This window comes from Muntiacus reevesi, chromosome 11 (genome assembly GCF_963930625.1).
Source record: "Muntiacus reevesi chromosome 11, mMunRee1.1, whole genome shotgun sequence".
Taxonomy (NCBI): domain Eukaryota; kingdom Metazoa; phylum Chordata; class Mammalia; order Artiodactyla; family Cervidae; genus Muntiacus; species Muntiacus reevesi.
In genome coordinates this window covers 83074011-83099651 of record NC_089259.1, presented here as the reverse complement: position 1 = coordinate 83099651, position 25641 = coordinate 83074011, and the positions used below count along the sequence as shown (strand labels likewise).

Below are 25641 nucleotides of genomic sequence, written 5' to 3'. Positions count from 1 at the left end.
TAGAAACTGCATTTTTTGTTTTTTATTAATACAAACGAAAGTCTCAGTGAAGTCATTTTCAGCTTCTCCAGGTCAATAAGGAAATATGCTCAGTGGGGGTGGGGGGCAGTGGGGGGCATTCTTACACAGTCTCATCAGAGCACATGGCAGGGTGGAAGAGTGGCATCTCCTTGGGCTCCTGGTGTGGCCCACGGGCCCCAGTGCCCACCCCTGCTCCCTGCAGGGATCCTGAGGATTGAGCGCAGAGGATCAAGGGAGCCAGAGATGAGGGCTTCTCCTGGGGGAGCGGTCCGAAGACCCAGGCCACAGTCACCCGCCCAAGGCAGACAGTTGAGCTACTCCTGCTGCGTTTGGAGGCCACTGGCAGCCCTGTTATCTGGGCTGGGTGGCCTGTCCCCTGCCCAGCGTGGCGGAGGACAGCTGGAGTGACAGCGAGACCCCGCCAGGCCTGCCTGGTCAGGGGGTCTGCACCGAGACAGCCCCCGGCAGAGGTCCCGAAGACTCGCGAAACCATGAGCAGGATCAGGAGCCGCTCTGTGCACCTCCCCCCCGCCTCAGCCCGGGCCGGGGTTTTGACTGGCCGGGAGCAGGAGGCCATCCCTGCAGCTCAGCTGGGAAAGATAAGCAAAGGGATCAGAGTCCCAACCTCACAATGGGGCGTTTAAGTTTGTGCTTTGGGTGCTGCTTAGGGTGTCTGCAGAGTGGGCGGGGCGGGGAGGGGGCCGGTGGGGCGAGGGTGGTGGGGGGGGTACCAGCGCCCTCGCTCCTAGCGCCCGCGGGGAAGCCTGCCATCAGTGTGGGCCTTGGTGATTCATTTTTTTCTATGTGATAGTTTAAGTTTTAAAGTTTTTAAAATAACAGTAGGGTGACTACAGGACTTTTGCTGCCTGTGTGGGTGGTGGGGTCCCAGAGCAGACCACGAGAGAGAGATAGCTGAGGCCCAGTCTGATGGTTCTGTGACTGTGTCCACACAGACCCGCTAGTTACTGGAATAACTGCTGATCCGTAGGTGGAGTGTATCATCTGCCACAGCTGTGCCAGATTTAAAATGCCAAAAGTACTGAATAAGTTTTTAGTGTAAGTATGTCCCATGCAATATTTGGGAACACGTAAAACTGTTGCTTGTTGTTTATGTGAAGTTCAGCTGTACCCCAGTTGTCTGGCTGTCCAAGCGCAGGTGGAAGGCAGGGGGTCCCCCCTGGGAGTGCTGACTCCCTGTCAGGCCACTTCTGGCCCCTGAGGGTTAAATCACCCTGTTCAGGCCATGGGGGCATGGAGCAGATGAAATGGGTTGAGAAAGGCCAAAAGTGGCATTTCCTGCCCCTGCTGTAGGGGACTGAGGTCTACAGCCATCAGATGACGGTGTCCTGTCCTAGGACGCAAAGCCGGCGTCAGTGTCTGGGTGGCAGTTCCAGGTCATAGACCAGGAGCGCCAGACGGCTCTGCCGGGCCCTTCCAGGACGTTCTGTGACCAGCGCACAGGAGAGAGACCCATCCTGCGGGTTTATTCATCATGGAAGGGCTTTAATGTCCTCGGTGCACAAGGGGCCAAAGACACACTTGAAACATCCTCACCAGCAGGCTGCCCTCTCGCGTTGACGGACAGCCGTCTGACCCACACCCGCCAGAGAAGCAGCTCCAGACAGACAGGGCCGACGGTTCCCAGTGGCCAAGCCACAGCCTCCAAGGTCCGAATTCTCAGGATCACCTCTCCCAAGGCTGCGGGGCCGCAGGTGGCGGGGGCGCTAACTGCACTGACGTGGTCTGAGGGAGGGGTCTGTCCTGGCCATCAGGCAGCCAACCCCACAAAGCCAGGCCGGCCCAGAGCTGGCCAGGCTCTGCAGGCCCAGAGGCAGCAAGGGGGCGGGAGCAGGCCTGCAGGGAGACAGCTCTGCCCCCAGCTGTCCGGAGGCGCGGGTTCGCACGCCGGTGTCGTCAGCAGGAGATGGTCTCAGGAGGAAGGGAAGCCGCAGCCAGTCTACCCCCGGGCCCTACACCCTTCCCTCCTCCCAGACGCCTGGGACTCAGCGCCCCCGATGTGCAGGTAGGGACCAGCCCAGCCCCACCAGTGAGCGGGCGGCTGCGGTGGGTCCAGGAGCTGGGCACTGAGGGAGACAGGCCAGGCCTCCAGTCCAGCCTCTCCGGGGGGCCCACAAGCCCCGAGGCCAGTGTTTGCCAACCTTTACACCAGCCCAGAGAAGCCAGGGCCTGGCAAGCCCCCGTGAAGGTGCCAGGAACCCCAGCCCAGCCCCTCTCCCACTGCCCAAACCACTGCCAGCTTGCACCCTGGCGAGCCGTGCATCATGGGGGACTCCACCCAGTAACCAATGCTGGATCCTTTCTGAGTGAAGTGGTGCCAAAAAGTGTACTGTTTCCCACTGGCGCCCCTGACCCGGTGCGGGAGGTCTGGCTGGACCGGCCTCCTCCTCCCGTGCTGAGCGGCTGGTGGGAGGGCTCGCTGACCCACTGGGCACCGTGCCAGCCTAGGAAAGCAGACACATGCCCGACTTGGACGAGGGGGCTGCCTCCTGCCCAGAGACGCCCTTCATGTCGTCCGGCATCTGCCCGTCGGGCCGCCACACGTTCAGGTCCCCGAAGATGCCTGTCTCGATCATCTCCTCCTGCCAGGGGATGGGGCAGGTGCCCGAGGCGAACTCCCGGAAGAATTCCGTGTCCGCTTTGTCAAAGGCCACGCCCTTGACCGTGGAGAAGGCACCCACATCCTGGATGTTCTTTGCATAGACAGTCCTGGAGTCTGGGACGAAGGGCGGGGTCAGCATCCCTGTGGGGGGACAGGAGACCCCGGGCCTAAGCCGATAGCCAGGGACGGGGGACTGCTTGCAGAGAGAGCCCCATGTGTCTGAGCTCCGCCACGCTGCCCTGGCAGAGACGAGCCGTGTGCGCCCCTCCCAGGGTGCCGAGCAAGGCTGGACACTCAGTCCAGTCCGGACTCCTGTCGTCAGAACCTGCCGCCCCCTCTGCCCTCCTCAGAAGCCCATAAGGAAGGTGGGCACCGTCCCTGCCTCACCACCCCCACCCCGCCGTGCCCCCGGCCCTGCACCGGGCTCCAGCCTGCAAGTGGACCCAGACGCTCAGGATAAACGCCTGCCCTCTCGCCCCACCCTCGTCTGCGTGGAGCCCAGGCCACGTCAGCCTGGCCAGGTGTGGCCTTGGAACAAACGTCCAGCTCCAGCTTCCCGAGTCCTGACCGCTCGGGCTGCCGGGCCCCCTGCACACCGCCAACCCCGCCCTCCCCGGGTGCCAGCACCTTCGGTTCAGCTGGGGCTGCCTCCACCCGACCCTTCCCTCAAAGGTGGCTCCTAAGAGAGCGTCGGGCTGTGAGGTCACAGGCTCGAGCTCCTGGGATGTGACTCGGGGGGTGTGGTGGGTCCCACGTGTCTCTCCCTCAGACACATGTGCACACACTCACATGTGCACACACTCATAAAGTGCACACACTCACACATGCACACGCTCACTTGCACCTGCTCGTAAAAGACCCGGCAGCAAACCCGGGTTGGATGATGACTGGAGAAATCCCACTTGACTTGACTCGTGGGTTCCTTAAAGGAAGCACCCAGCCACGGGTTCGGGTGCTTGGCACAAAGGTGGGTCAGGGTGCCTTCAACAAGACCCGTCCAACCCGTGCTGCCTCTGAGGGTGCCCGAGAGGCCCGACCCAAGAAGGTGCGGTCCAGGGCTTGTCGTAACGAGCACGGGCAGGGTCCGTGAAACCGTCGGGCAGAGGTGCGGGGGTTTTGCCCAGGCCACCTGCCCCGCTGGCTTCACACTGAGCTTCTGCATGCCCATGGGACGGGGCGGTCGCGAGGTTCACCCAGCCCCAGCCCCCCGCGGGCAGTACCGGCCTCCAGCTGCCGCCAGCTGACGTCTCTGAAGAGGGGGTGCGTGCGGAGCCCGTCGCAGGAGCCATCCCGGAACCCCAGGCGCTTCTCGGGGTCCTTCTGCAGCAGCGCCTCGCAGAAGTCCTTGCTGGCCGGGCTGAACTTGTCGGGGTAGGTGACCGCCTGCTCCAGGACCCTCTGCTTCAGCTCCTTGTTCTCCACCTGCACGGCGGGCGCAGCACCATCCGCCCAGTCACACCGCGGGGCCCCTCCCGCCGCCCGGGCCCCCCGCAGCTGCAGACAGCTGTGCCACGGCCCAGGCGGCCCAGCCTCAGGAGGGGCGCACACCACCCTCCCACAGACTGGCTCAGCCTCGCGGTCAGGGCACGAAACCCTGAAGGCGGAGACTTGCACCCCCAGGACATCCCCTCTAGCTGCTGAGGGGCAGGCGTCCATGGGGCCCATGGGCCACAGCTCAAGCCAGCTCCCCAGAGCAGAGCGGCCACTTCCAGTGGCTCCATCAGCAGGGAGCTCCCTGACAATCGCCCCGGAATTCTCTACCCCACCGCAGCCAAACGCTGACTGGGCCTCTTCCTGTCGGTCAGATTTGCCCTTCCTGAAACTCCTAAAACTTCACGGGGGTGGGAGCATCTAGAGTCAGTCTTCCGGGCCCACATTCTTGCATTCATCGTGACAGGTGCGAGACCTGTCCATGTCATGGGTGTATCCAGGGTTCCTCACCAATGAACAGACCAAGGATGGGCCACAGAATATTCAGAGGGACCACGATGGATCAGACAATGGACAGACCATGATAGTTCACTTTCTCATAAAAGCTCCTTATGTTGGTTTTCCCCAGAACACAGGGACCTTGGCAGGGCTGTGGGCTCGACACAGGCCCTGAGGGGGCTTAAGTCCCGAGGCCAGTGTGGACCCCATCCTGCTGCTCTACGCTACTCTTCTGAGCTGAGGTCAAGGAGACTCGCTGGTTCAAGGCAGAGGTGCAGACACAGAACAGCCCTGCGCGTTTGTCGAGGGGGAGGTCCTCACTCTTGGGGGACCCAGTTTGTTCTCACACCTGTCTCGGGGAGAGGCGTGGCACTGGGTAGGGGTGCCATGGGGTGGTCTCGCAGAAGAGATGGATGGTTGAGACCTCCAGGCAAGCCGAGGGGCCGCGGGCACAGATGACGAGCCTCATCTAAAGTGCCGTCCACCCCAGGCCTCCTCACCCCAGCTCCAAGCTGGGTGGTGTGGCACCCATGGACAGGCTGCTTTGCTTTTCTTGTTCTGAACATGGACGGGGCCTCCGGACGCCTCTGCTCACGGCCCTGCTGGGCAGGGCAGAGCGCCCCAGGGAGGCGATGGGCCACCCCAGGACAGGAGTGGGCCAGGGAGGCCCGGCCCAGAGCCCCTCAGTGCCCACTGCCCCAGGACACCCGGGGATGCTGCCACGCCTGGAGCAGGGCCTGCGGTCAGCACCGGGGAGGACAGCGCCCGGGCCGAGCTGCTCCTGGGGCAGGGCCGGCGTCTGGAGACCAGGGATGACGTCACCGTGTCCCCCTCCTGCCCAGGGCGGACCTGCCCCGAGAGCCTAGTGCTCCCCCATGGAGGGCCACCACCAGGTCAGTAGGGGACGCTGCCCCCGTGACCACCCCACACACAGGACCGCTGGCACTCCTACCTTCTCTCCGCGGGCTCGGAAGGGCCCTCTGGCTGCGATCATCTCGTACAGTGTGACGCCCAGCGCGAAGTAATCCACGGAAAAGTCGTACTCCTCCCCTTGCAGGAGCTCGGGGGCCATGAACCCTGGGCAGGAAGAGGGGGACTCAGCGGCCAGCAAGAGGAGCAGACACCCCGGCTCCCTGGAACCAGCAGCGTCCTTGCACTGTGACACATGGGCAGACCCCGCCCCCGGGAGGTGCCCCCCGCCTGAGTGTCCCCTAGGCACGGCCGCTCCCAGCAGAGAGCCCCCACCCAGGGCGGGTCTGCCCCACTCTGGTGCTCACGGCAGACGAAGCAGGTGTCTGGGGCTCACGAGGGGCCTGCAGGTCAGCGGGTCTGTGGTCACAGGCAGGTGCTCGGTTGCTGCCCAAAGGGGCCCAAAAGGAGAGGCCAGAGTCCCAGTGTCCAAAGAGCGGACTGGACGCTAGTGGCTTTCTACCTCTGGGGGGTTGGGGTCACGTGCCAGGCCCCAGGGGTTGAAGGGGGCACCCTGGAGCCCACCCCAGCCTCCGGCCCTGTGTGCCCAGTACGGAGGCCAGCCTGGCACCTGGGGAGGTGGACAGGCAGCATCTGGGGCCCGTGGGGCACTCCTGGGGCAGGGGGTGCTCGGGAAGTCGGGGGCTTCTCTGCTCGGATGACTGGATGTCCCCCCAGACCAAGCTGAACGTGTGTCTGTTTCCGGCCTCTCTGAGCCCGGCAGAATCTGCGCGTGTTTATGGCGAGTTCCCAAGGGGGACGTGACCACAGGACATTCTCCCAGGGGCTGCAGGTCAAGTTCAGAAGAATCACTGGCCGCGAACGCAGCCACTCGTCCGGGAATCACAGTGCCGCCCAGGTGCCGCAGACGCAAGAAAGGCACGTTCCCCAGCCCCCGTTCTCCACGGAACGTCCGGGCGGAGGCCGCGCGGAGACGCAGCGCCCGGCGGCAGGCAGCCCGCTGGCCCCCGCCCCCCGCGCCGCCCGCGCGGACCCGCAGGCGCGGTCTTCAGTGGCGACGGGGACGGCCGCCGCGGGAAGGAAGGGCGAGAGCAGGGCTCCGTCCGCGCCAGCTCCTGGGGGCCTCCCGTCTCCCTCTCGCCCGGCGGGGCCACGCGAGTCCCCGCTTGGGTGGGCTGCGGCTGGCCGGGGCTGGAGGGAGCGGGGCCGGGGAAGAAGCTACGGAGGGCTCCGTGAGGCCTCACCGGACGCCCCTGACCCCAGGCCCTGCGGGGCTGCTCGCGGCCACACCCGGCGCCTGGCCTCAGAGGCTCCGCTCAGCGCCGCCCGCGGACGGAGCGCCCGCCCGGCCAGGCCCGGCGCCCCCTGGCGGGCAGCAGGGCCCCCTGCTAGCAGGGCGGGCCACACCTGCGGTCCAGCGGTCTCCGTCCTGGCCCCGGGAGGGGCCCCTGCGGTGTTCTCCTAAGGACGCGAGTCCCCCGAAGAGGCGAGAGGCGGCTCCCTCACACACTCAGGCCCAGGGAGGAACCTCAGAGATCCGGAAAATTCAAGACAGAACCTTTTCCTAAATAAAGCCCTAGATGAGAAAGACCTACCGTGGGGACAGACAGCCCCCAAAGGAGCTGAGAGCACAGCTGAGAGCTGAGGCCCCGGGCCCGGGCCCTCTCTTTCCCCAGAGCTGAGCACGCAGGGGAGGAGCAGATTTGCTGAGAAAGCCTGCAGAAACCCAGGGCCATCAGGAGCAGGGAGGGCGTGGCGGTCTGCGTGTGAGTCTGGGTGCCTGGTGGTGAGACCCCCACGCCATCCCTCGCTGTGAAGCCTCTGCTCCCACCCGCCAGGGGTGAGAGGGGATGCAGGCAGGACCCCCCAGGCACGCTCGTGTGAACACACACACACTCTCTGGACAAGGTCAGCCCCCCTACTGCATGGCTTCCCCGTGGCCATGAGGCATGGGGAGGGGTGGGCCGGGCACCCCCGAGGCCATCTCCCCATCTGCCCCCTGGGATGCCCGCAGCTGAGCCCCTGCCCAGCCCTGCCCAATGCCCCTTCCCTCTGCCCTGCTGCCCTCAGCGCAGACCCCAGGCTCTGTCCACGGGGGCACTGGGGAGCTTCTGTCTCCAAGGGTGGGCGGGGTGCCACTTCTGCACAGCCGTGCAGGCCCCTGGCTGTTCTCCTGCCTACTCTGCGGATGAGGGAGCAGTTTTTCGACACCCCAGCGTTCACCATGCCCCCGGCCCCAGGCCCCAGGCCTCGGGACTCCAGGACGGGCCCTGCCCCTTGCCCCCTCTGCAGATGGCGGAGCAGTTTTCTGACACCCCAGCATTCAACATGCCGCCACCCCAGGCCACAGGACCCCAGGATGGGCCCTGCCCCTGCCCCCAGAGAGGCTGCACCCCCAGAGAGCCCTCACCTGGGGTCCCTGCATAGCCCTTGGTCTTGGTCTGCCCTTCCTTCAGCTCCACGGCCAGCCCAAGGTCGGAAATGCGGACGTTGCCTAGAGAGCAAACACAGTTCAAGTCACCTAAAGCCCCACGAACAGAGGCCCGCAGTCTTCCTGGAGCCGTGGAAGCCTTGGCCAGCTTTGCACACACACGCACACCAGGCACGCACGCGTCCACAAGCACGGCCCAGGCACACACAGGAGACCCCACTCCTCGCCATGGACAGACGGGGGCGCCCAGCAGCGCCTGCCTGGAGTCCGGGGCACCAGCCCCCAGCCAGCCTCTCCTTTGAGCTCTGCAGCCTCGGCCCGTGGGGACGGCGGGTGTCCCTCAGTCTCTGATGGGGAGGGGACCCTAAAGTCACTTGCAGGAGGCCTCGGCCTCGGGAGTTGCTTTGTGATAAGATGCCCAGTTTGACTCCTCACAGAGGCAGCAAGGAAAGTGATGAGTGAGGACTCGGCCATGGCCCTAACTGTTTACTAACAGCTCCACACGCTCCTGATGCCTGGAACAACTCCCTGCAGCCCTGGGCGCCCAGTCAGGCTCCGGATTTCCCCTGGGGATAATCACTGAACAAACAATAAACAGACGTCAGCTGGGTCTTTGTGCTGTGGAACTATTTATCAAAGCTGGTCCCTTCCCTACTGATGACTCGTCAGGCTGCAGAGGGGAGTCAGGGGAGGGAGGCAGGAGGGGAGCGAGGCTGGGCGGGGAGGCCAGGAGAGCAGGGAGGGGAGACAGGAGGGCAGGGAGGGGAGGCCGGGCCGGGAGGCAGGAGGGCAGGGAGGGGAGGCTGGGCCGGGAGGCAGGCGGGCAGGGAGGCCGGGCAGGAGGGGAGGCCGGGAGGGGAGGCCGGGCCGGGAGGCAGGAGGGCAGGGAGGCCGGGCAGGAGGGGAGGCCGGGCCGGGAGGCAGGAGGGCAGGGAGGCCGGGCAGGAGGGGAGGCCGGGAGGGGAGGCCGAGCTGGGAGGCCGGGCAGGGAGGCCGGGCAGGAGGGGAGGCCGGGCCGGGAGGCAGGAGGGCAGGGAGGCCGGGCAGGAGGGGAGGCCGGGAGGGGAGGCCGAGCTGGGAGGCCGGGCAGGGAGGCCGGGCAGGAGGGGAGGCCGGGCCGGGAGGCAGGAGGGCAGGGAGGCCGGGCAGGAGGGGAGGCCGGGCCGGGAGCCCGCCGCACCGTCATCGTCCAGCAGCACGTTCTCGGGCTTGAGGTCTCGGTAGACGATGTTCCGCTGGTGCAGATGCTCCAGGCCGCTGACAATCTGGGCCGTGTAGAAGACGGCGCGAGGCTCCTGGAAGCCGGGGTTCTCCTCGTCCACATTGTAGATGTGGTACCTGGGGGCAGACCGCGCGGAGTCCGTGCGTCTCTGGCACAGCCACAAGCCACGGGCCCACAGTTCTGACGGGAAGCAATATCTTGGGGGAACGGTGAGGGCTGAGGCCGTCCCGCCTGAGAAGCCCGCGGCAGAGCTGGGACCCCGGCCCCGGTGTTCTCGCCCCCTTCGTCCTCTTCTTCTAGCTCCAGAGCCGCTACCTGCAGAAGCAGGCGGTTCTCCCAGCCCCCGCCGCCCCGGCCCACAGGGCTTGGAAAGCCACTATACAGCCACCAGCGAAGGAGCCAGGCAGAGGGAGGTGCAGGCAGCCCGAGGCCCGTGCGATGCGAGCGGCTGGCCCAGAGCCTAGGAGCCTGCTCCAGCACGGGGTGCAGCCTGGTATAAGGGACTACGGTGCGGAATAACAGAATATAATGCAGTGTAACAGCGGCGCGCCGCGCGGGGCAGCGTGCTGCAGCAGGGGGTACGCCGGGACAGGGTGAGGCGGGCAGCCTCGCCCAGCGTGGCACGGCGCAGCGTGCAGGCCGACGTGCACGCCGATGTCGCACTGCGACCCCAGCACCCTGCAGGGCGTGGTGGGCGGGTGAGGCAGGCGGAGCGTCAGGGCCCTTCTCTTGTTGTTTGCTCGCTCCAGACCCTTCGCTCCTCCTCCATGAGCGCACGCAGGTGACGCAGCCAGAGCCTCAGCCCCTCACCTGGAGAGGAGGGCCAACAACTCACCAGGCCAAGTTTCGATGCAGGAGAACCTGGACAGGGGCCGGGGCCCAGCGACGGCCCCACACCCTCAGGAGGGACGTGTGAGTCCCTAAGTGTCTCAGAGGCCCTGGCTGACTCTCCACAGCAGGCATGGACCACCGGTATTTATCGTTATCCCCGTCTCACAGACCAGCGCTGGCCAAGAGTGCCCGAGCTGCCCAGCTGACCGGCGGGTCCTTTCCCCGCCAAGAGCCCAGGGTCGGGTCCCCGGGTCTCCCGCAAATCCAGGCCCTCTGGTCCTCCCTGCGGGCTGATGGCCAACGTCGCCACACCGTGCTTCCAGCTCTGCCGTCACCCCCCGGGGCCCCCACATCTCACTGACACCACGGACGCCTCAAGGACTAGCAACCAGAAGACAGAGAGGAAGGCTTGAGGATGACAGGGCTTCTCCTCATCACTTATTTTCAGCACGTGGGAAGCAGCCCCTCTGGCCCCAGAGATGCTGCACAGTCAGCCAAGGCCTTCCAGCCCCGCTCCCACGAGGCTGAGAGGCGCCTTACCGAATGTCACCTCCGTTCATGATGGTCATCACCAGGCAGAGGTCTGTCTTGGTCTCGAAGGCGTAGGCCAGGGACACGATGAACCTGCTGTGCACTTTGGTTAGGATCTTCTTCTCCACCATCGCACCCTGTGGAGCGGGCGAACCCCAGGTTCAGGCAGGAAAGAAAAACTGCCCCAAACAGCCAAGTTCCGCCAACCGGAAAATGTCCCAATGAAACACGGAGTTGCAGGTATATTTTTTAAGAGGTTGTACAAAGCGACTGGTTCAAAATTGGGAAAGGAGTACCACAAGGCTGTGTATTATCACCCTGTTTATGTAAATTATATGCAGGGTACATCATATGAAATGCCAGGCTGCATGAATCATAAGCTGGAATCAGGACTGCCAGGAGAAATATCAACAACCTCAGATATGCAGATGATACCACTCTGAAGTTGGAAAATGAAGAGGAACTAAAGAGCCTCTTGAAGAAGGTGAAAGAGACAGTGAAAAAGCTGGCTTAAAACTCAACATTCAAAAACCTAAGATCATAGCATGTGGTATCACCACTTCATGACAAATAAAAGGAAAAAAAGTAGAAGCAATAACAAATTTTGTTTTTTTGGACTCCAAAATCACTGCAATGGTGACCGCAGCCATGAAATTAAAAGACACTTGCTCCTTGGAAGAAAAGCTATGACCAACATATACAGCATATTAAGAAGCAGAGACATTACTTTGATGACAAAGGTCTGTATAGTCAAAGCTATAGTTTTTCCAGTAGCCATGTATGGATGTGAGATTTGGACAATAAGAAGGCTGAGTGCTGAAGAATTGATGCTTTTGAACTGTAGTGTTGGAGAAGACTCTTGAGAGTCCCTTGGACTGCAAGGAGATCCAACCAGTCAATCATAAAGGAAATCAGTCCTGTCCTGAATATTCATTGGAAGGATTGCTACTGAAGCTTCAACACTTTGACCACCTGATGGGAAGAGGTAATTCATTGAAAAAGATCCTGATGCTGGGAAAGATTGAAGGCAGGAGGAGAAGGGGGTGATAGAGGATGATATGGTTGGATGGCATCACCGACTCAATAGACACGAGCTTGAGCAAGCTCTGGGAGTTGGCGATGAACAGGGAAGCCTGGCGTGCTGCAGTCCATGGGGCTGCAGAGAGTCGGACACGAGTGAGCGACTGAACAACAGCAGCAGACCGGTTTCGAGTAACCGTGCGATGCGCCTCACAAGCCCCGTTTCGCAGGGACAGGGTACAGCCGGGGGACCCGTCATGCGCAGGGACTTCAGGGTTCCTGGGGCCTCGAGCAAGGGGGCTCCCGCCACCAGCCTGCAAACGCCCCTGAGGTCACACGGGTCCCTGGGCACCTGTCAGCGCCAGCCTTCCCTGCCAGCTCTGCCTCTGCAGACCCAGCCTTCTCCTCCTGTCCAGGCCTCTGGACAATGGAGGTCAGCCAGGCCCACTAGCCAGCACCCTCCCAAGCCACCCCGCACCCCAGGTCACTTTCTACACTCATCTTAAAACCCTATGAAGTCCATTCAACGCGATTCTAAAAGTTATGCTGGGTAAGGAGAAGAGCCCTTCTTGATTTGGGAAGCCCTTTCTCTCCACTGCATAGGAAGATCTTAGGCAGATTTTACTTTGTAAAAGCTCAATAAGGTTCCTGAACCCAGGAAAGAAGCATCTTAATACCCTAACGGCTGGGTTAAGTTTGCAGGTAGATGACCCCGAGGGTGACTGCTGCCCCGGAGTCCATCGGGCAGAGCGCCTTCGGGGGGCCCTGGGCGGGGTGCTGCGGGGGGGCTGCCGTTCTCGCCAGCATGGGAACGCCGGTGCCAGATGGAGCGTGGAGGAGATGAGTATCTGAGACACTAAGTCGCTTTCTCTGATCCCACCTGAACAGAGCCTGATGCCAGAGGCAGAGCGGGGGGGCCTCTGCCCCTTGCGCATCCCTGCCCCCCGCCCCGGGACCCGGGCAGCACTGAGCCAGGCGCCCCGGCCTCCCCACACCAGCCCCGGGGATGCCCTGGGCAGCCTCCTCACTGTGCAACCAGGGAGCCTAGGAAGCCAGAAGAAGGGGTCTAAGGAACTGATCCAGCCTCCCCGGCACTGGCTGCTCTGTCTCATGGGGGTGCCGACAGACCGAGGACAAGCAAGGTGGCACACCACCCTTGCCAGCTATGCCCAGGCCGTGCTTCGAGGAGGACAGCCACCCGGCCTGTCCCAGGCGTGGGGCTGGAAGCTTAGAGCAGCTGGACAAGCCGAACCGCAGGCCCATCGTGGAGCCTCACCTGCGCCCGCGGCCCTGGCCAGGTGCTCAGCCGCTGCACAGACAGGCGGGCCCGAACAGGGGGCGCAGGGGCCCGACCCCCACCCAGGACCGCCCCCGGAGCAGCACAGCCCACCTGGTACCCCTTCCGCTTCTTCAGCCGCTTCTTGTTCAGCTTCTTGCACGCGTATAGCTTGCCGGTGGCCTTCATCTGGCAGGCGAACACCTCCCCGAAGCCGCCCCGCCCTAGCACCCTGAAGTCTAGGAACCAGTCCTCGCCCATGGGCTGGGCCTCCAGCCACTTCCACTGCAAGAAACGCAGGAAGTAGAGGCTGTCCAGGAACTCCTGGAAGGGGGCCTGGCCGAGGTGTGCCAGGACGGCCCGCAGCAGGGGCTGGAAGAGCCCGTCCCCCACCCCCTCCCGGGCCCGCGCCGCCGTCTCTGCATCCAGAAAGCCGCAGAAGAGCTGGGCCTGGGGGTCCAGGTACTCGGCCCGGATGGCCTGGGCCTTCTGCGGCCGGAGGGCGTCGTCGGCCGTGTCGTAGTCCTCGATGTCCTTCCAGAGCTGCAGGGCCGCCCTGTGCTGCTCGTGGGCCCGTAGGAACTGCTGGAAGAGCCGCTTGCCTATGGGCTGCTCCAGGCACACGCCCTCGAAGCCCAGGTCCAGACTTGTCCGGAGCGCCTCGCACTTGGACAGTGGGGGCAGCTTGAGCCTGGCCAGGTACTTCCTGTCCCGGGAGGCCGGGCCACTGCTCGCGTCCAAGCTGCCCCGGGCCGCAATGAAGGCCGAATTGGCCACCACTGTCTCCAGGGACCCGAAATCCATCCCGGCGCCGGGCCCTCTCCACGTCTGGCCCCTGCGTCCCCAGCAGGCCTGACCCACTGTCCTTGGCCTGTGGCCCGTCCCCGCCCTCGGGACGGGAGGCTGGCTAGGCGGCAGGAGCCCCGGGAAGCCCGCTGACGCAGCTCAGGCTAAATCCCGGCCAGAGTGGAGGACGTGCAAGTCAGTGAGCAGGTGCCAGAAAAAGACAATCCCTAAGCTGCTCGCAGACGGATTAGCCAGGCCGTGCTGCCCACTCCTTCCTGCGAGGAAGGACACGCGGGTCCCAGGCCCACCTCACGAGCCCAGAGCCCCTGCCTCATGGGAGCCGCCCTGTCCAGCCCGCTGGCCCGAGCAGACGAGCCGGACCTCATCTGTTTCCTGGTGGGGACACGGGGGCCCAGGAGGAAACAGTTCACAAACGTGGTTGGTTTTCCCCACTGTGTGCCATTTTTGTCTTTAGAAAAGCAGTCAGTGAGAAGACCAGCCGAGGATGGTTTAGAAACAGACTTCCCAGACGTCCACAGGCGAGACTGGTAGCGTGAGGACTGACATTCGTCCCGACCTGACACTGACAACAGCGCCCTCGCCCTGAGGTAGCCCCGGCTCTTGCCGAGGAATCAGCGCCTCGTCAGCCCCGGCCCTCACCTGCGTGGCTGGTGGAGCAGAAATGCCAAGAGACGCGTTCAGGTGAAAATAGAACAGCACACAGGACGCACCAACTGCACCTGGGGTTGAGGCCCCACGGAGAGAGGAGAGTGAAGAGGCCAGGGGCTCACCTGGGGCTCACCTGGGACACATTTGGGACATGCCTGCGACATGCCTAGAACACAACTGAACCACACCTGGGACACACCTGGGGCTCACCTGGGACACGCCTGGGACACGCCTGGGGCTCACCTCGGTACAGCCTTGTTGGTCTTGTTCTAGTAGGCAGCAGGTGCTCAGTACCTACAGTAAGGAAAAGAATGCCAAGGATGTGATGGGGGTTGGTGACAGTCTAAGGAACGGAGAAGTGAAGGGCCACAGAAACGCAGAACGCCCCAGGAGAAGAGGCCAGGTAACCGGCCTCACGGTGGAAGGACAGGCTCCAGAGGGCAGGGAGGCTCCGCAGGGGTGGGAGAGACGACGGACTGCAGCATCTGGGGAGGCAGAAAAGAGGACTTGAGGCTGAGGAGGCGGGTTGGCACGTCCAGCCCGGCACTTCCTGGCAGGTGACCTTGGGCTGACCGCTTCAACCCCTTCTTACCTCTTCTTTAACCTGCCAGGGATCAGATGGGACAGCAGCCCCGCACATGCATGGGCCTGAGTCCCTTCTTCAGCGCTTCTCACTCTGCCCTGAGCTTCAGCCTCCCAGTGGCGCCAGGCACTCAGATCACCTGGAAAAAGAAGGATCGCTCTGGTGGGCCTGGGGCGGGGCTGGGGCTGAGGTCAGCACACAGTCCGAGAGGCAGCATCTGAGGACAGCGAAGCCCGCTGGATGAACTCTGAGCTCGCTCCTTAGATGGGTCTATCACGGGACTTAGGGACTGGAGAGCAAGCCCGGCTCTGAGAGGAGTACACAGAGCTTCCCAAACTCATCGGGCCCTTTTCCAAAATTAAAGCTTTTATTCAGAGTGACTGTAGACGCACGTGCAGTTATAAGAAGAAATGCAGAGACCCCCATGCCCCCGCCCGCTCCCCCAGTGACAGCATCTCCCCCACTTAGCACAGGATTGCCGCATGTATGCCGACGTGGACTCGGCCAGCACTCAGGACCCCTGACACCACATGGCCCCCGTTTATAGACAACCACCCCCTTCCCTCCCTGACACTGTCCTGAACTCTGAAAACCACTAAGCTGTTCGCCATTTCCATAAAGCTGCCATTTCAAGAATGTTATATGTTGCAGTCCCTGGGGTCTCAAAGAGTCAGACACAATTCAGCAGCTGAGAAACAAGTCCACATGAGTGGAGCCGCACGTTATGTAACTTTGGGGACTGGCTCTTTTCACTCAGCGTGACTCCCTGGAGGCAAGCAGGTGGCTACCCGCACCCGTAGGACTGCTGAGTATATTCCACGGTGTGGGTGGACCATGGCTGGCTTAATCATTCACTTGTTGAAGGACATCTAGGTTGATTCCAGTTTGGGCTATCATAAATAAAGCTGCTATAAACATACAGATATCCATGCCGATATAAAATTCAGTTTCTCTGGGATTAATGCCCAAGAACATTGCTGGCTCACGTGGTATTGCAATATTTGCATGTTTAATTTTTTAAGAAACTGGCAAACTTTTCCCCAGATGGCACAGGATGAGATGGTTGGATAACATCACCAACACAATGGACATAAGTTTGAGCAAACTCTGAGAGATAGTGAAGGACAGGGAAGCCTGGTGTGCTGCAGAGAGTCAGACAGGACTCAGCGACTGAGCAACAACTCCTGTTTTGCATTCCCACCAGCAACATACGAGTGACCCAGATTCTCAGCATCCTCACCAGCGTTTGGAGTTGTCGCTATTCTTTATTTCAGCTCTTGTGATAGGTGGTACCCCATTGCGGTTGTAATTTGCATTTCCTTACTGGCCACTTATGTTGAACATTTATCCAAGTGTTTATTTCCCATCTACGAATCCTCTTTGGTGAAATATCTCTTCACGTCTTTTGACCATATTCTAACTGGACTGCTTGCTTTCCTGCTGTTGTATTTGAGGTCCAGTTTTTCAGTTTTTTTCTTTTACAGATTGTGATTTTGGTGTTAAGTCTAAGAACTCTCTGTCTAACCCTAGTTCTTAAAGATTTTCTCACAGTTTTTTTTCTAAAAGTTTTATACTTTTACATGTAAATCCATGATCATTTTGAGTTAATTTTTTTTGCAAGCTGTTAGCTAGGTCAGGGTTATTGGATGCTCAGTTGCTCCAGCTCCATGTGTTAAAAGGGTCATCTTTGCTTTGGTGAACTTCTTTGGCACTGTTGTCAAAACCTGTGGGCGCATGTGTGTGAATCCACTTCTGAGTTTACTGTTGTGTTTATTGGTCTCCATCCCTCTGTCCCTCACTGTCTTGATGACTGTGTTTATATCATGAGCCTTGAAATTGAGTAGACTAAGTCTTCCTACCTTATTTTTCATTTTTAAAATATTTTCCAAAAAAGTAAGGATTCCAAATAAAAAATAAAATATGTAACTTTTCTAGTTCCTTGGTCTTTGTAGATAAATTTTAGAGTAGCCTTATCCCTAGATGCAAAAGAAGATCTTGCTTGGATGTTGATAGAAATGGTGCTAAAACACTGTATCAGTTTGGGGAGTGTTGACATCTGTGTAGAGTCCTCCAACCTGTGAACACAGTATGTCTCCATTTAGGTAGGTTTTTGTCTCATTGTCACTATGTGGCTTTCAGTATAAAAGTCCTGAACATGGTTTGTTAGATTAACACCTAAGTAGCTCCTTTCTGTTTCCAGCGGTTGCCTTCTGGAGTGTCTTGTGTGTCTTTGATATCCAGAAGGTCGGTTGCAACGTGGCATGGGTTGGGGGTGCCTATTAGCGGTTCTCTCAGCTTCTTGGGTCTGAAGGTTCACTCCTCAGCCCCCCTTCCTTCTGCCCTTGCAGGACCCCGACGACTCGGGCGTCAGTCTTTACCACGGCGGGGCACTGAGCTCTGCACAATTTTTCCTGGTTCTAGTTTCTCTCCATTTGTTCAAACCTGGAAACTTCTTTCTTTTTTTTCCTTCCATGTCACTGATTCTTCCCCCTCTCCCCTCCCCTCTGCTGAGGAATACCTTCTTTGAGCTTTTTAGTCCGGCTTCTGCATTTTTTAATCTAAAATTTCCATTTGGTTCTTCTATGTATCTTTGGTTTCTTTCCTTAAACTTCCTACTTCTGTTTTCCCATTTGTTTCAAGCGCACTCACAGCTGCTCACTGAAGCATTTTCACTGTGGCAGCTTCACTGCCTGTCCATGATTCCCCTCTGTCACCCCAGTCTTGAACGTATTGACTCTCCTGTCTTGATTCCTTTTGAGATCTGCCCGGGTCTTGCTCTGATCAGTGATCATCCGCTGACACCTGGGCTTCTTCCTATCGTCCAGCCCTCAGTTTCTGCTGGCTCTCAGACCCCTCAGCAGCAGGGGAGAGGGGAGGCTCCCGCCCCTTACGGCCCCCAGGTGGGAACCTGGGCTGAGCCCCACATTGTCTGGGGGGCACCCTTTCCGGGGGTCATCTGCTCAAGTGGTCCCACAGGCATGCTGGGCAGGAAGCTGCCCTCTCCGAGTGCCCCCCCCACCACCACCACGGACACATGACCCGAGAAGGTCATCGTGATAACACGTGTGCGGCTCAGCACACGCGTTCACACTTGTGGGAATTCAGAGTCTAGGTGTGGAAGGCTCAGTCCCGAGACGAAGCCCAGAGCCTCCGCACTCCCAGGCCAGGGCAGCACAGGGTCTGCGTCCAGCAGCTGCTGCCCTGCGCCTCGAGCCTGCTCGCTTGGGGCCCCCGCTCCACGGGCGTGGACAGTGAGACCGAGGCCTGAGGCCACACTCTGCATTTCTACAGCCCTGAAGTTCCAAAGCCGTGATTGTGAACAGGTGAAGGAAAGCGCCTAGGATCTGCCCATTAAGAAACCCAAGAAATTATGAATCCAAGCTAAAATGCTACAATTCCACATGAATTTTTATCATTTTGCTGACAAATTCTAAATCATCCTAAAAAAAATGGCATAATGGCTGGAGGGTTTTTCATAATTCTTTCCCTGGAAGAAACCTTCTGGTTTGACCCTGTGGGTCCCTCAGAGTGAGTGTGATAGTGGACAGTGGATGGACAGCTAGAGCTTTGTGCGATCCCGGTCAACCCAGCCAGTTCGGACGTGGTGTCTGTGAGGGGTTGTGGTCCATCACCCCTGCCTGGCGTCACCTCTTCTGCCTCATCATGGAAGTGGTGTCACATCCCCGAGCGATGTCTGCTCCCCAGGGAGCAAAGGTCATGGCCCCGGCTATGTAGACCGCCAAGGCTTCTTGGTTCTGACCATACACCGCAGGGGTCTGGGGGGTGGCCAGACACTCAGGCCCCCGCAGGTCAGCTAGCTCAGAAATTCGGGGGTGGGACCAGTGTCAGAGGCCACCAAGGCTCCCAGGCAACTTGGGCGTGGCTCCAGCTGGTGCGTCCGCTGCCCAGGCACGGCCATGGTCCTGCAGCCGCAGGCGAGGCCCCTGGGAGCTCCAGGCCCACCGCGCCTGTGTGGGTCAGAACCTGCCTTTGAACAGCACACCCAGGGCCTGGCATTGTTCAGTCTGAAAAGCACGTCCCCTGCAGGGCGGTGGACCCCTCTGCGGCTCTCAGGGCAGCACGGGAGTCGTCACCAAGTATTGGGACCCCTGAGCCCCCAGCCCGCCTCCCGGGGCACCACTGAGCTTGGCTAGACCACAGCAGCAGTGACAGTGACAGGAGAACCCGGCTCCCGCCCCTCCAGGACCCCCGCCGTCGCCCGCCACAACCTCAGGCTCCTGCCCCTTCAACTCAAGCCTATCGGCCACGACTGGGCCCCAGGTCCAGGCCTCGCTGACCTGCTCTCCTGCCAGCCCCTCCCGAGCGCCTGCTGGTCTCCTTGCTCGCTTGTTATCAGAGCAGATAAAGTTCCCGCAAGGGCACGCACGAGGAGGGGCTGGCACTGGGGGCGCTGTCCCGACATGCCCGGGGAGGCGGCGGAGGGCACCTTAAGGCAGGCCCGATAACACCTGCCGGGGCCTCCCTGGGCTGGGCGCCGCGGTGCCCTTGGGCTCCGAGGAGGAGGCCTTAAAAGCCGGGCACGCAGCCTCCCCGCAGCCCCAGCAGCAGCGGTCAGCGATGGCAGCGCTGCAGGAGAAGAAGTCATGCGGGCAGCGGATGGAGGAGTTCCAGCGCTACTGCTGGAACCCGGACACTGGGCAGATGCTGGGCCGCACGCTGTCCCGCTGGGGTCCGTGGCGGGGCCTGGGAGAGGGCAGGGGCCACCCCGCGGCTGTGAGGGGCTAGCGGTCCCGGGGCCCCAGGAGAGGGCAAGGGCCGCCCCGTGGCTGTGAGGGGCTAGCAGCCCTGGGGTCCAGACAAAACCCTCCCAGCCTCCCGTCCCTGCCGGCCAACCCCAAAGGCCTGCCCAGGCCCTGGCGCCCCTGACCCTGGGCACTCTAGAGCGGGGGTCAGCTGAGGACAGGCCCCAGAGGCTCAGCCCTGGATTTCAGAGCAACCAGTTTAAAGCTAGTTTCCCAAAACTGTAATTTTTAAGAAGAGCTTTAAGTGAAGGAGTGCGGGGTTGTCGGGGTGAGACTGTTCCAGGAGCAGGTGGAGTGCCGACCCAGAGGCGACACGGCGAGCGCACGCTCGCTCCCAGTGACCCAGCTCCCGCCCCGCCTCTGCCCGCAGTGTGGATCAGCCTCTACTACGTGGCATTCTACGTGGTCATGACGGGCATCTTTGCTCTCTGCATCTACGTGCTTATGTGCACCATCGACCCCTACACGCCCGACTACCAGGACCACCTCAAGTCGCCAGGTAACCGGCGGCGGGCCCAGCTCCGCCGACCCCTTGGGGAGGACATGGAGGCACGGGCACTGGGGGCCCAGGAGGCGGGGCGGGCGTCCAGCACCGAGGCCGCTCTCCCAGGGCGCCCTGGCCTCCTCGCCGACAGGAGGCCAGCAGACCCAGGGCTGGAGTCTCGTCTAAGGGGGCGGCCGCTCCCCGTGTGACGGGCTGAGGCGGTGCCCGAACAGGGGGAAGCGCTGGGGAGACGCGTGGGCAGGGGACAGGCAGGCAGCCCCTCCGGAGCCTGGGGCAGCATCTGGACCAAGACCTCCGCATGCAGCCTGCTGACCTGGACTGAGGGCAGACAGCAAAGCAGAGAGCGGCGGGAAGGGGGCTGAAGGAAGCTCAGCTTTTCCAGCCCAGCGACTCAGCGTTTGTCACCCCTGTGTCCTTCGTGCTTTCCGAGGAAGAAAATAATCCAAGACCAGCCAACAGCGGTGCTGGGCTGTGCCTGGAGGGGGCGGGCCCACCACCCTCAGAGCTTTGTCCACAAACCCTCGTGACAGCTGGGGTCAATCTTTAGAATCAACAAACGGATCAGACGTGGAGGGTCTCAATGCAATCTCAGAACAGGATGTAGTAGACTACACGCTTGAAACCACACCATGATAGAGTTTGTCTCAAACCCGCAGACTGGCAGGCAGGGTGAGGGGCGGGCCTCTTACAGAGGGAGCCCTGGGACCTAACCAGGCCTCGTGCAACTGAGCGGCCCCTGGCTACTGTGCAGAGTCCCGGGCCTTCCTGGGGGCACCGGGGGAGGGCGGGGGCCTTCGAAGTCCTGGGCTCCAGCATCCTGGGCGCTGCCTCCCCCAGGCCGGGCCAGCAGGACAGCACGCGGCCTGAACATGCAACCAAACCCCAGGCGTTGTGTCCTCTCTCCAGGGGTGACCTTGAGGCCGGACACCTACGGGGACAAAGGCCTGGACATCTCCTACAATGTGTCCGAAAACAGGACCTGGACAGGGCTCACACAGGCGCTGCGGCACTTCCTGGCGGGTAAGGTGTGACCCGGGCCTCGGTCTCCACTCTCCTTTCCTAAGGAGCTGGGTGGGGCGTGGGCTGCTGCTCCGGCAGGACCACAGGCGTGTCCCCCCCAGGCTACTCGCCCGCAGCCCAGGAGGACAACATCAACTGCACGTCCGAGAAGTACTTCTTCCAGGAGCACTTCCTGGCCCCGAACCACACCAAGTTCTCCTGCAAGTTCACAGCGGACATGCTGCAGAACTGCTCCGGCCAGCCGGACCCCACCTTCGGTTTTGCAGAGGGAAAGCCATGCTTCATTATCAAGATGAACAGGGTGAGTGTGGGGTCAGAGGGGAGAAGGGCCCCCGCCCCCCATTCCTGCAGCCCCCAGGCTGGCTGGGGAGCCTGCAGCCCTCACCGGGAAGTGGCCGCCCAGACTCACCACCTGCTTGACCAGCAAGCCGTGGAGCCCAGGACAGTCCTGTGCGCAGGACGGCTAGGAAAATCCAGGCGGTCGGCACGGGGAGGGTGCCTGATAACCGCTGGGGCCAGGCGCTGAGGGATGGGCTGAGAGGACCCGGCAGACCTCCGGAGGCCACCCACGATGCACGGTCAGGGACCCAGGAGCATGGGGTCTGGCCAGGGTGACGCTGTTCACCTTCCTCTCTGAGAGGCGGCAGAGGCCACAGACCTGTGCTCTACGCTCAACCTGGTTCAGCCGGGGTCTGTTCCCTGGTGGGCACGCAGAGCAGGAAGGCCGGGGTCTCCGTGAATGAGGCGGGTGCTACTCTGGGCCCTGGGCACCAGCAGGGGGACCCAGGGGCCGGGGTTTTCAGAGGCGGAGCCAGGCGTGGGCGGGGAGGAGCAGGGGGCCGCCGCACAGGTGCGGGAGGTGGAGGCCGCGGCTTGGGCTCTGCCGACCATCCGGCTCTGCCACCCAGCAGCCAAGACCACAGGTTTGGAGCAGGAGGGGGCACAACTGCCGAGTCCTCAGAGCAGGACCCCCAGACTCTCCCCGCCCCCACACTCACAGCCGCTCCCTTGCAGATCGTCAAGTTTCTGCCCGGCAACAGCACGGCCCCCAGGGTGGACTGCGCTTTCCTGGTGAGTGACCCACAGGCCGCGGCCGTCCTGTTTGGACTGGGAACCCCTTGGGAAACTCTGATCAGGTTTCCCCTAAAAACATCTCAGAGGTCGCCTAATAAACCAGGTACATGGATGGCAGGAACGTTCACGCTAAGTGGTTTTTATCGTAGGGATGAAAACCCAGTAAGAAAAACCAGCACTTGTGATCGTTTTGCTTCAAAAAAGCTTCTGAGACAGTGTATCCCCAACAGTCTGTGGCAATTTGGAAAACCCAACGCACTTCTACTGCCCTCTTTTGTCCTTTTGTTTGCTTATTTACAAAGCGATGCAGATTAACACCAGCACCGCTGATTAACAGTGTGAGTTTACATGCTGCCAAGAATTGCCATTAATTTAGTCCAGTTTTTCTCAAATGCGCTTTAAAGTACAACATAGATAAAACTAAACTTGTCTTCACTGAGTATTTTCTAAAGCTTGCTTTCTCAGTTACGCCCTGGGCCCAGGCCCTTTGCCGTCTGCAGGGACAACCCACCAGGGTGGCTGCACACTTTGGTGCAGCCCCCAGGCCACGGGGTGCATCCTGTTCCAATTTTCCGTTTTTAGCTTCCTTGACCGCACATGTGTAGGCTGACTTGAGGTTTTAACAGACACCAAATTGCCCCTTCCTGCTCTCAGACGGGATTGGGGTCCACTGGGCCGCACAGACCCTGACAGTGGACGAGGGTGGCCCCGGCAGCAGGCGGACGCAGCCCTGGTCTCAGCAGGTGGGCCACACACCTCATGGGCTGCCAGCCCCACACACTCGACCCTGTCACCTCTTTGATCCTACGAGGGTTTAATCTGGAAGGTATGACTTTGGTAGGTCACCGGGGTCTTGTGAACTAACACGTTACACCATGAACGGATTCCTGGTTGATGATACCAGACTAGATCTGGTTCATGCCAACTGCTCGTGCAGTCACCTGCTTTGCACATGTGCACACACACATGCCGAACATGCACGGATACACACGTGCAGAGCAAGCACGGATACACACGCACGTGCAGAGCAGGCACAGACACACACGCACGTGCAGAGGCACGGATACACACGCACGTGCAGAGCATGCACGGACACACACGCACATGCAGAGCATGCACGGATACACACGCACGTGCAGAGCAGGCACAGACACACACGCACGTGCAGAGGCACGGATACACACGCACATGCAGAGCAGGCACGGATACACACGCCCGTGCAGAGGCACGGATACACACGCACATGCAGAGCAAGCACGGATACACACGCATGTGCAGAGCATGCACGGACACACACGCACATGCAGAGCATGCACGGATACACACGCACGTGCAGAGGCACGGATACACACGCACGTGCAGAGGCACGGACACACACGCACGTGCAGAGCCACAGATACACACGCACGTCCAGAGCAGGCATGGATACACACGCATGTGCAGAGGCACGGACACACACGCCCGTGCAGAGCATGCACGGATACACACGCACGTGCAGAGGCATAGATACACACGCCCGTGCAGAGCATGCACGGATACACACGCACGTGCAGAGGCATAGATACACACGCACATGCAGAGCAGGCATGGATACACACGCATGTGCAGAGGCACGGACACACACGCCCGTGCAGAGCATGCACGGATACACACGCACGTGCAGAGGCACAGATACACACGCCCGTGCAGAGCATGCACGGATACACACGCACGTGCAGAGGCATAGATACACACGCACATGCAGAGCAGGCATGGATACACACGCATGTGCAGAGGCATGGACACACACGCCCGTGCAGAGCATGCACGGATACACACGCACGTGCAGAGGCACAGATACACACGCCCGTGCAGAGCATGCACGGATACACACGCACGTGCAGAGGCATAGATACACACGCACATGCAGAGCAGGCATGGATACACACGCATGTGCAGAGCCACGGACACACACGCCCGTGCAGAGCATGCACGGATACACACGCACGTGCAGAGGCACGGATACACACGCACGTGCAGAGGCACGGACACACACGCACGTGCAGAGCATGCACGGATACACACGCACGTGCAGAGGCATGGATACACACGCACGTGCAGAGACACGGACACACATGCACATGCAGAGGCACAGATACACACGCACGTCCAGAGCAGGCATGGATACACACGCATGTGCAGAGGCACAGATACACACGCCCGTGCAGAGCATGCACGGATACACACGCACGTGCAGAGGCATAGATACACACGCACATGCAGAGCAGGCATGGATACACACGCATGTGCAGAGGCATGGACACACACGCACGTGCAGAGGCACGGGTACACACGCACGTGCAGAGGCACAGATACACACGCACGTGCAGATCATGCATGGATACACACGCACGTGCAGAGCAGGCACGGGCACACACGCCCGTGCAGAGCATGCATGGATACACACGCACGTGCAGAGGCATAGATACACACGCACGTGCAGAGCAGGCACGGACACACACGCCCGTGCAGAGCATGCACGGATACACACGCACGTGCAGAGGCATAGATACACACGCCCGTGCAGAGCATGCACGGATACACACGCACGTGCAGAGGCATAGATACACACGGGCGTGCAGAGCAGGCACGGACACACACGCGCGTGCAGAGCAGGCACGGACACACACGCGCGTGCAGAGCAGGCATGGCTGCACGTAGCATGCCTGCACCCAGCCCGGCCTTCCCCACAGCGGCCTCTCACCCGCAGGACCAGCACCGGGACGCCCCGGCTCTGCAGGTGGACTACTTCCCGCGCGGTGGCTCCTACAGCCTGCACTACTTTCCCTACTACGGGAAGAAGGCCCAGGTACGTGGGCCCCAGGGCCCGACAGCCGCCGCCGCTCGCGCAGGGACAGCCGGGGACTTTGCCTGTGAAAGGAACCCAGGCTGTACCTAGCCCACCCTAACCACTTAACCTCCGGGGGTCTCCCAAGCCCACATTCTCACCCAAAATTGACATCAAATCTCATCTTTTACTTTCCAAGGGCCTTCTTAGACAACTGCATATCCACTTAAAATCATTTCCCCCAAAGCTCTTGCTTTATCCTCTGTGTTGTTTAATTTTTATCGGGTATAGTTTGAAGTTGAATTTGTCACGGGTCCGTCCCTCTGGGCCGGGTCTCCTCATTTCTAAGCAGGAGACATCTGTAGCTCATTGAGAGCGCCGCCTCTGCGTGCCGAGGACCCGGCCGCCCTCTCACAGGGACCCTAACTGGAGTCTCTTCAGCCCCACTACAGCAACCCACTGGTGGCCGCGAAGCTCCTCAACGTCCCCAAGAACAAGGAGGTGGTTGTCGTATGCAAGATCCTGGCAGAGCACGTGACCTTCGACAACCCCCACGACCCCTACGAGGGGAAGGTGGAGTTCAAGCTGACAATCCAGAAGTAG

General features: G+C 60.9%; 2 protein-coding genes across 2 annotated transcripts; one reads left to right on the top strand and one right to left on the bottom strand.

Annotated features, from left to right (window-relative positions):
* Window positions 1-2483: 2483 nt before the first annotated feature.
* Window positions 2484-13615, bottom strand: GRK1 (G protein-coupled receptor kinase 1). Its single transcript, XM_065902430.1, has 7 exons — window positions 12926-13615; window positions 10525-10652; window positions 9112-9269; window positions 7911-7994; window positions 5523-5647; window positions 3862-4063; window positions 2484-2782 (listed from the first exon to the last, which is right to left on the bottom strand). The coding sequence occupies exons 1-7, from the start codon at window positions 13613-13615 to the stop codon at window positions 2484-2486; spliced, it is 1686 nt and encodes a 561-aa protein (XP_065758502.1).
* Window positions 13616-19427: 5812 nt separating this feature from the next.
* On the top strand, window positions 19428-25641 carry ATP4B (ATPase H+/K+ transporting subunit beta). Its single transcript, XM_065901860.1, has 7 exons — window positions 19428-19539; window positions 19983-20111; window positions 21024-21137; window positions 21239-21438; window positions 22152-22208; window positions 24961-25059; window positions 25480-25641. Exons 1-7 carry the CDS (start codon window positions 19428-19430, stop codon window positions 25639-25641), a joined length of 873 nt encoding a protein of 290 aa, XP_065757932.1.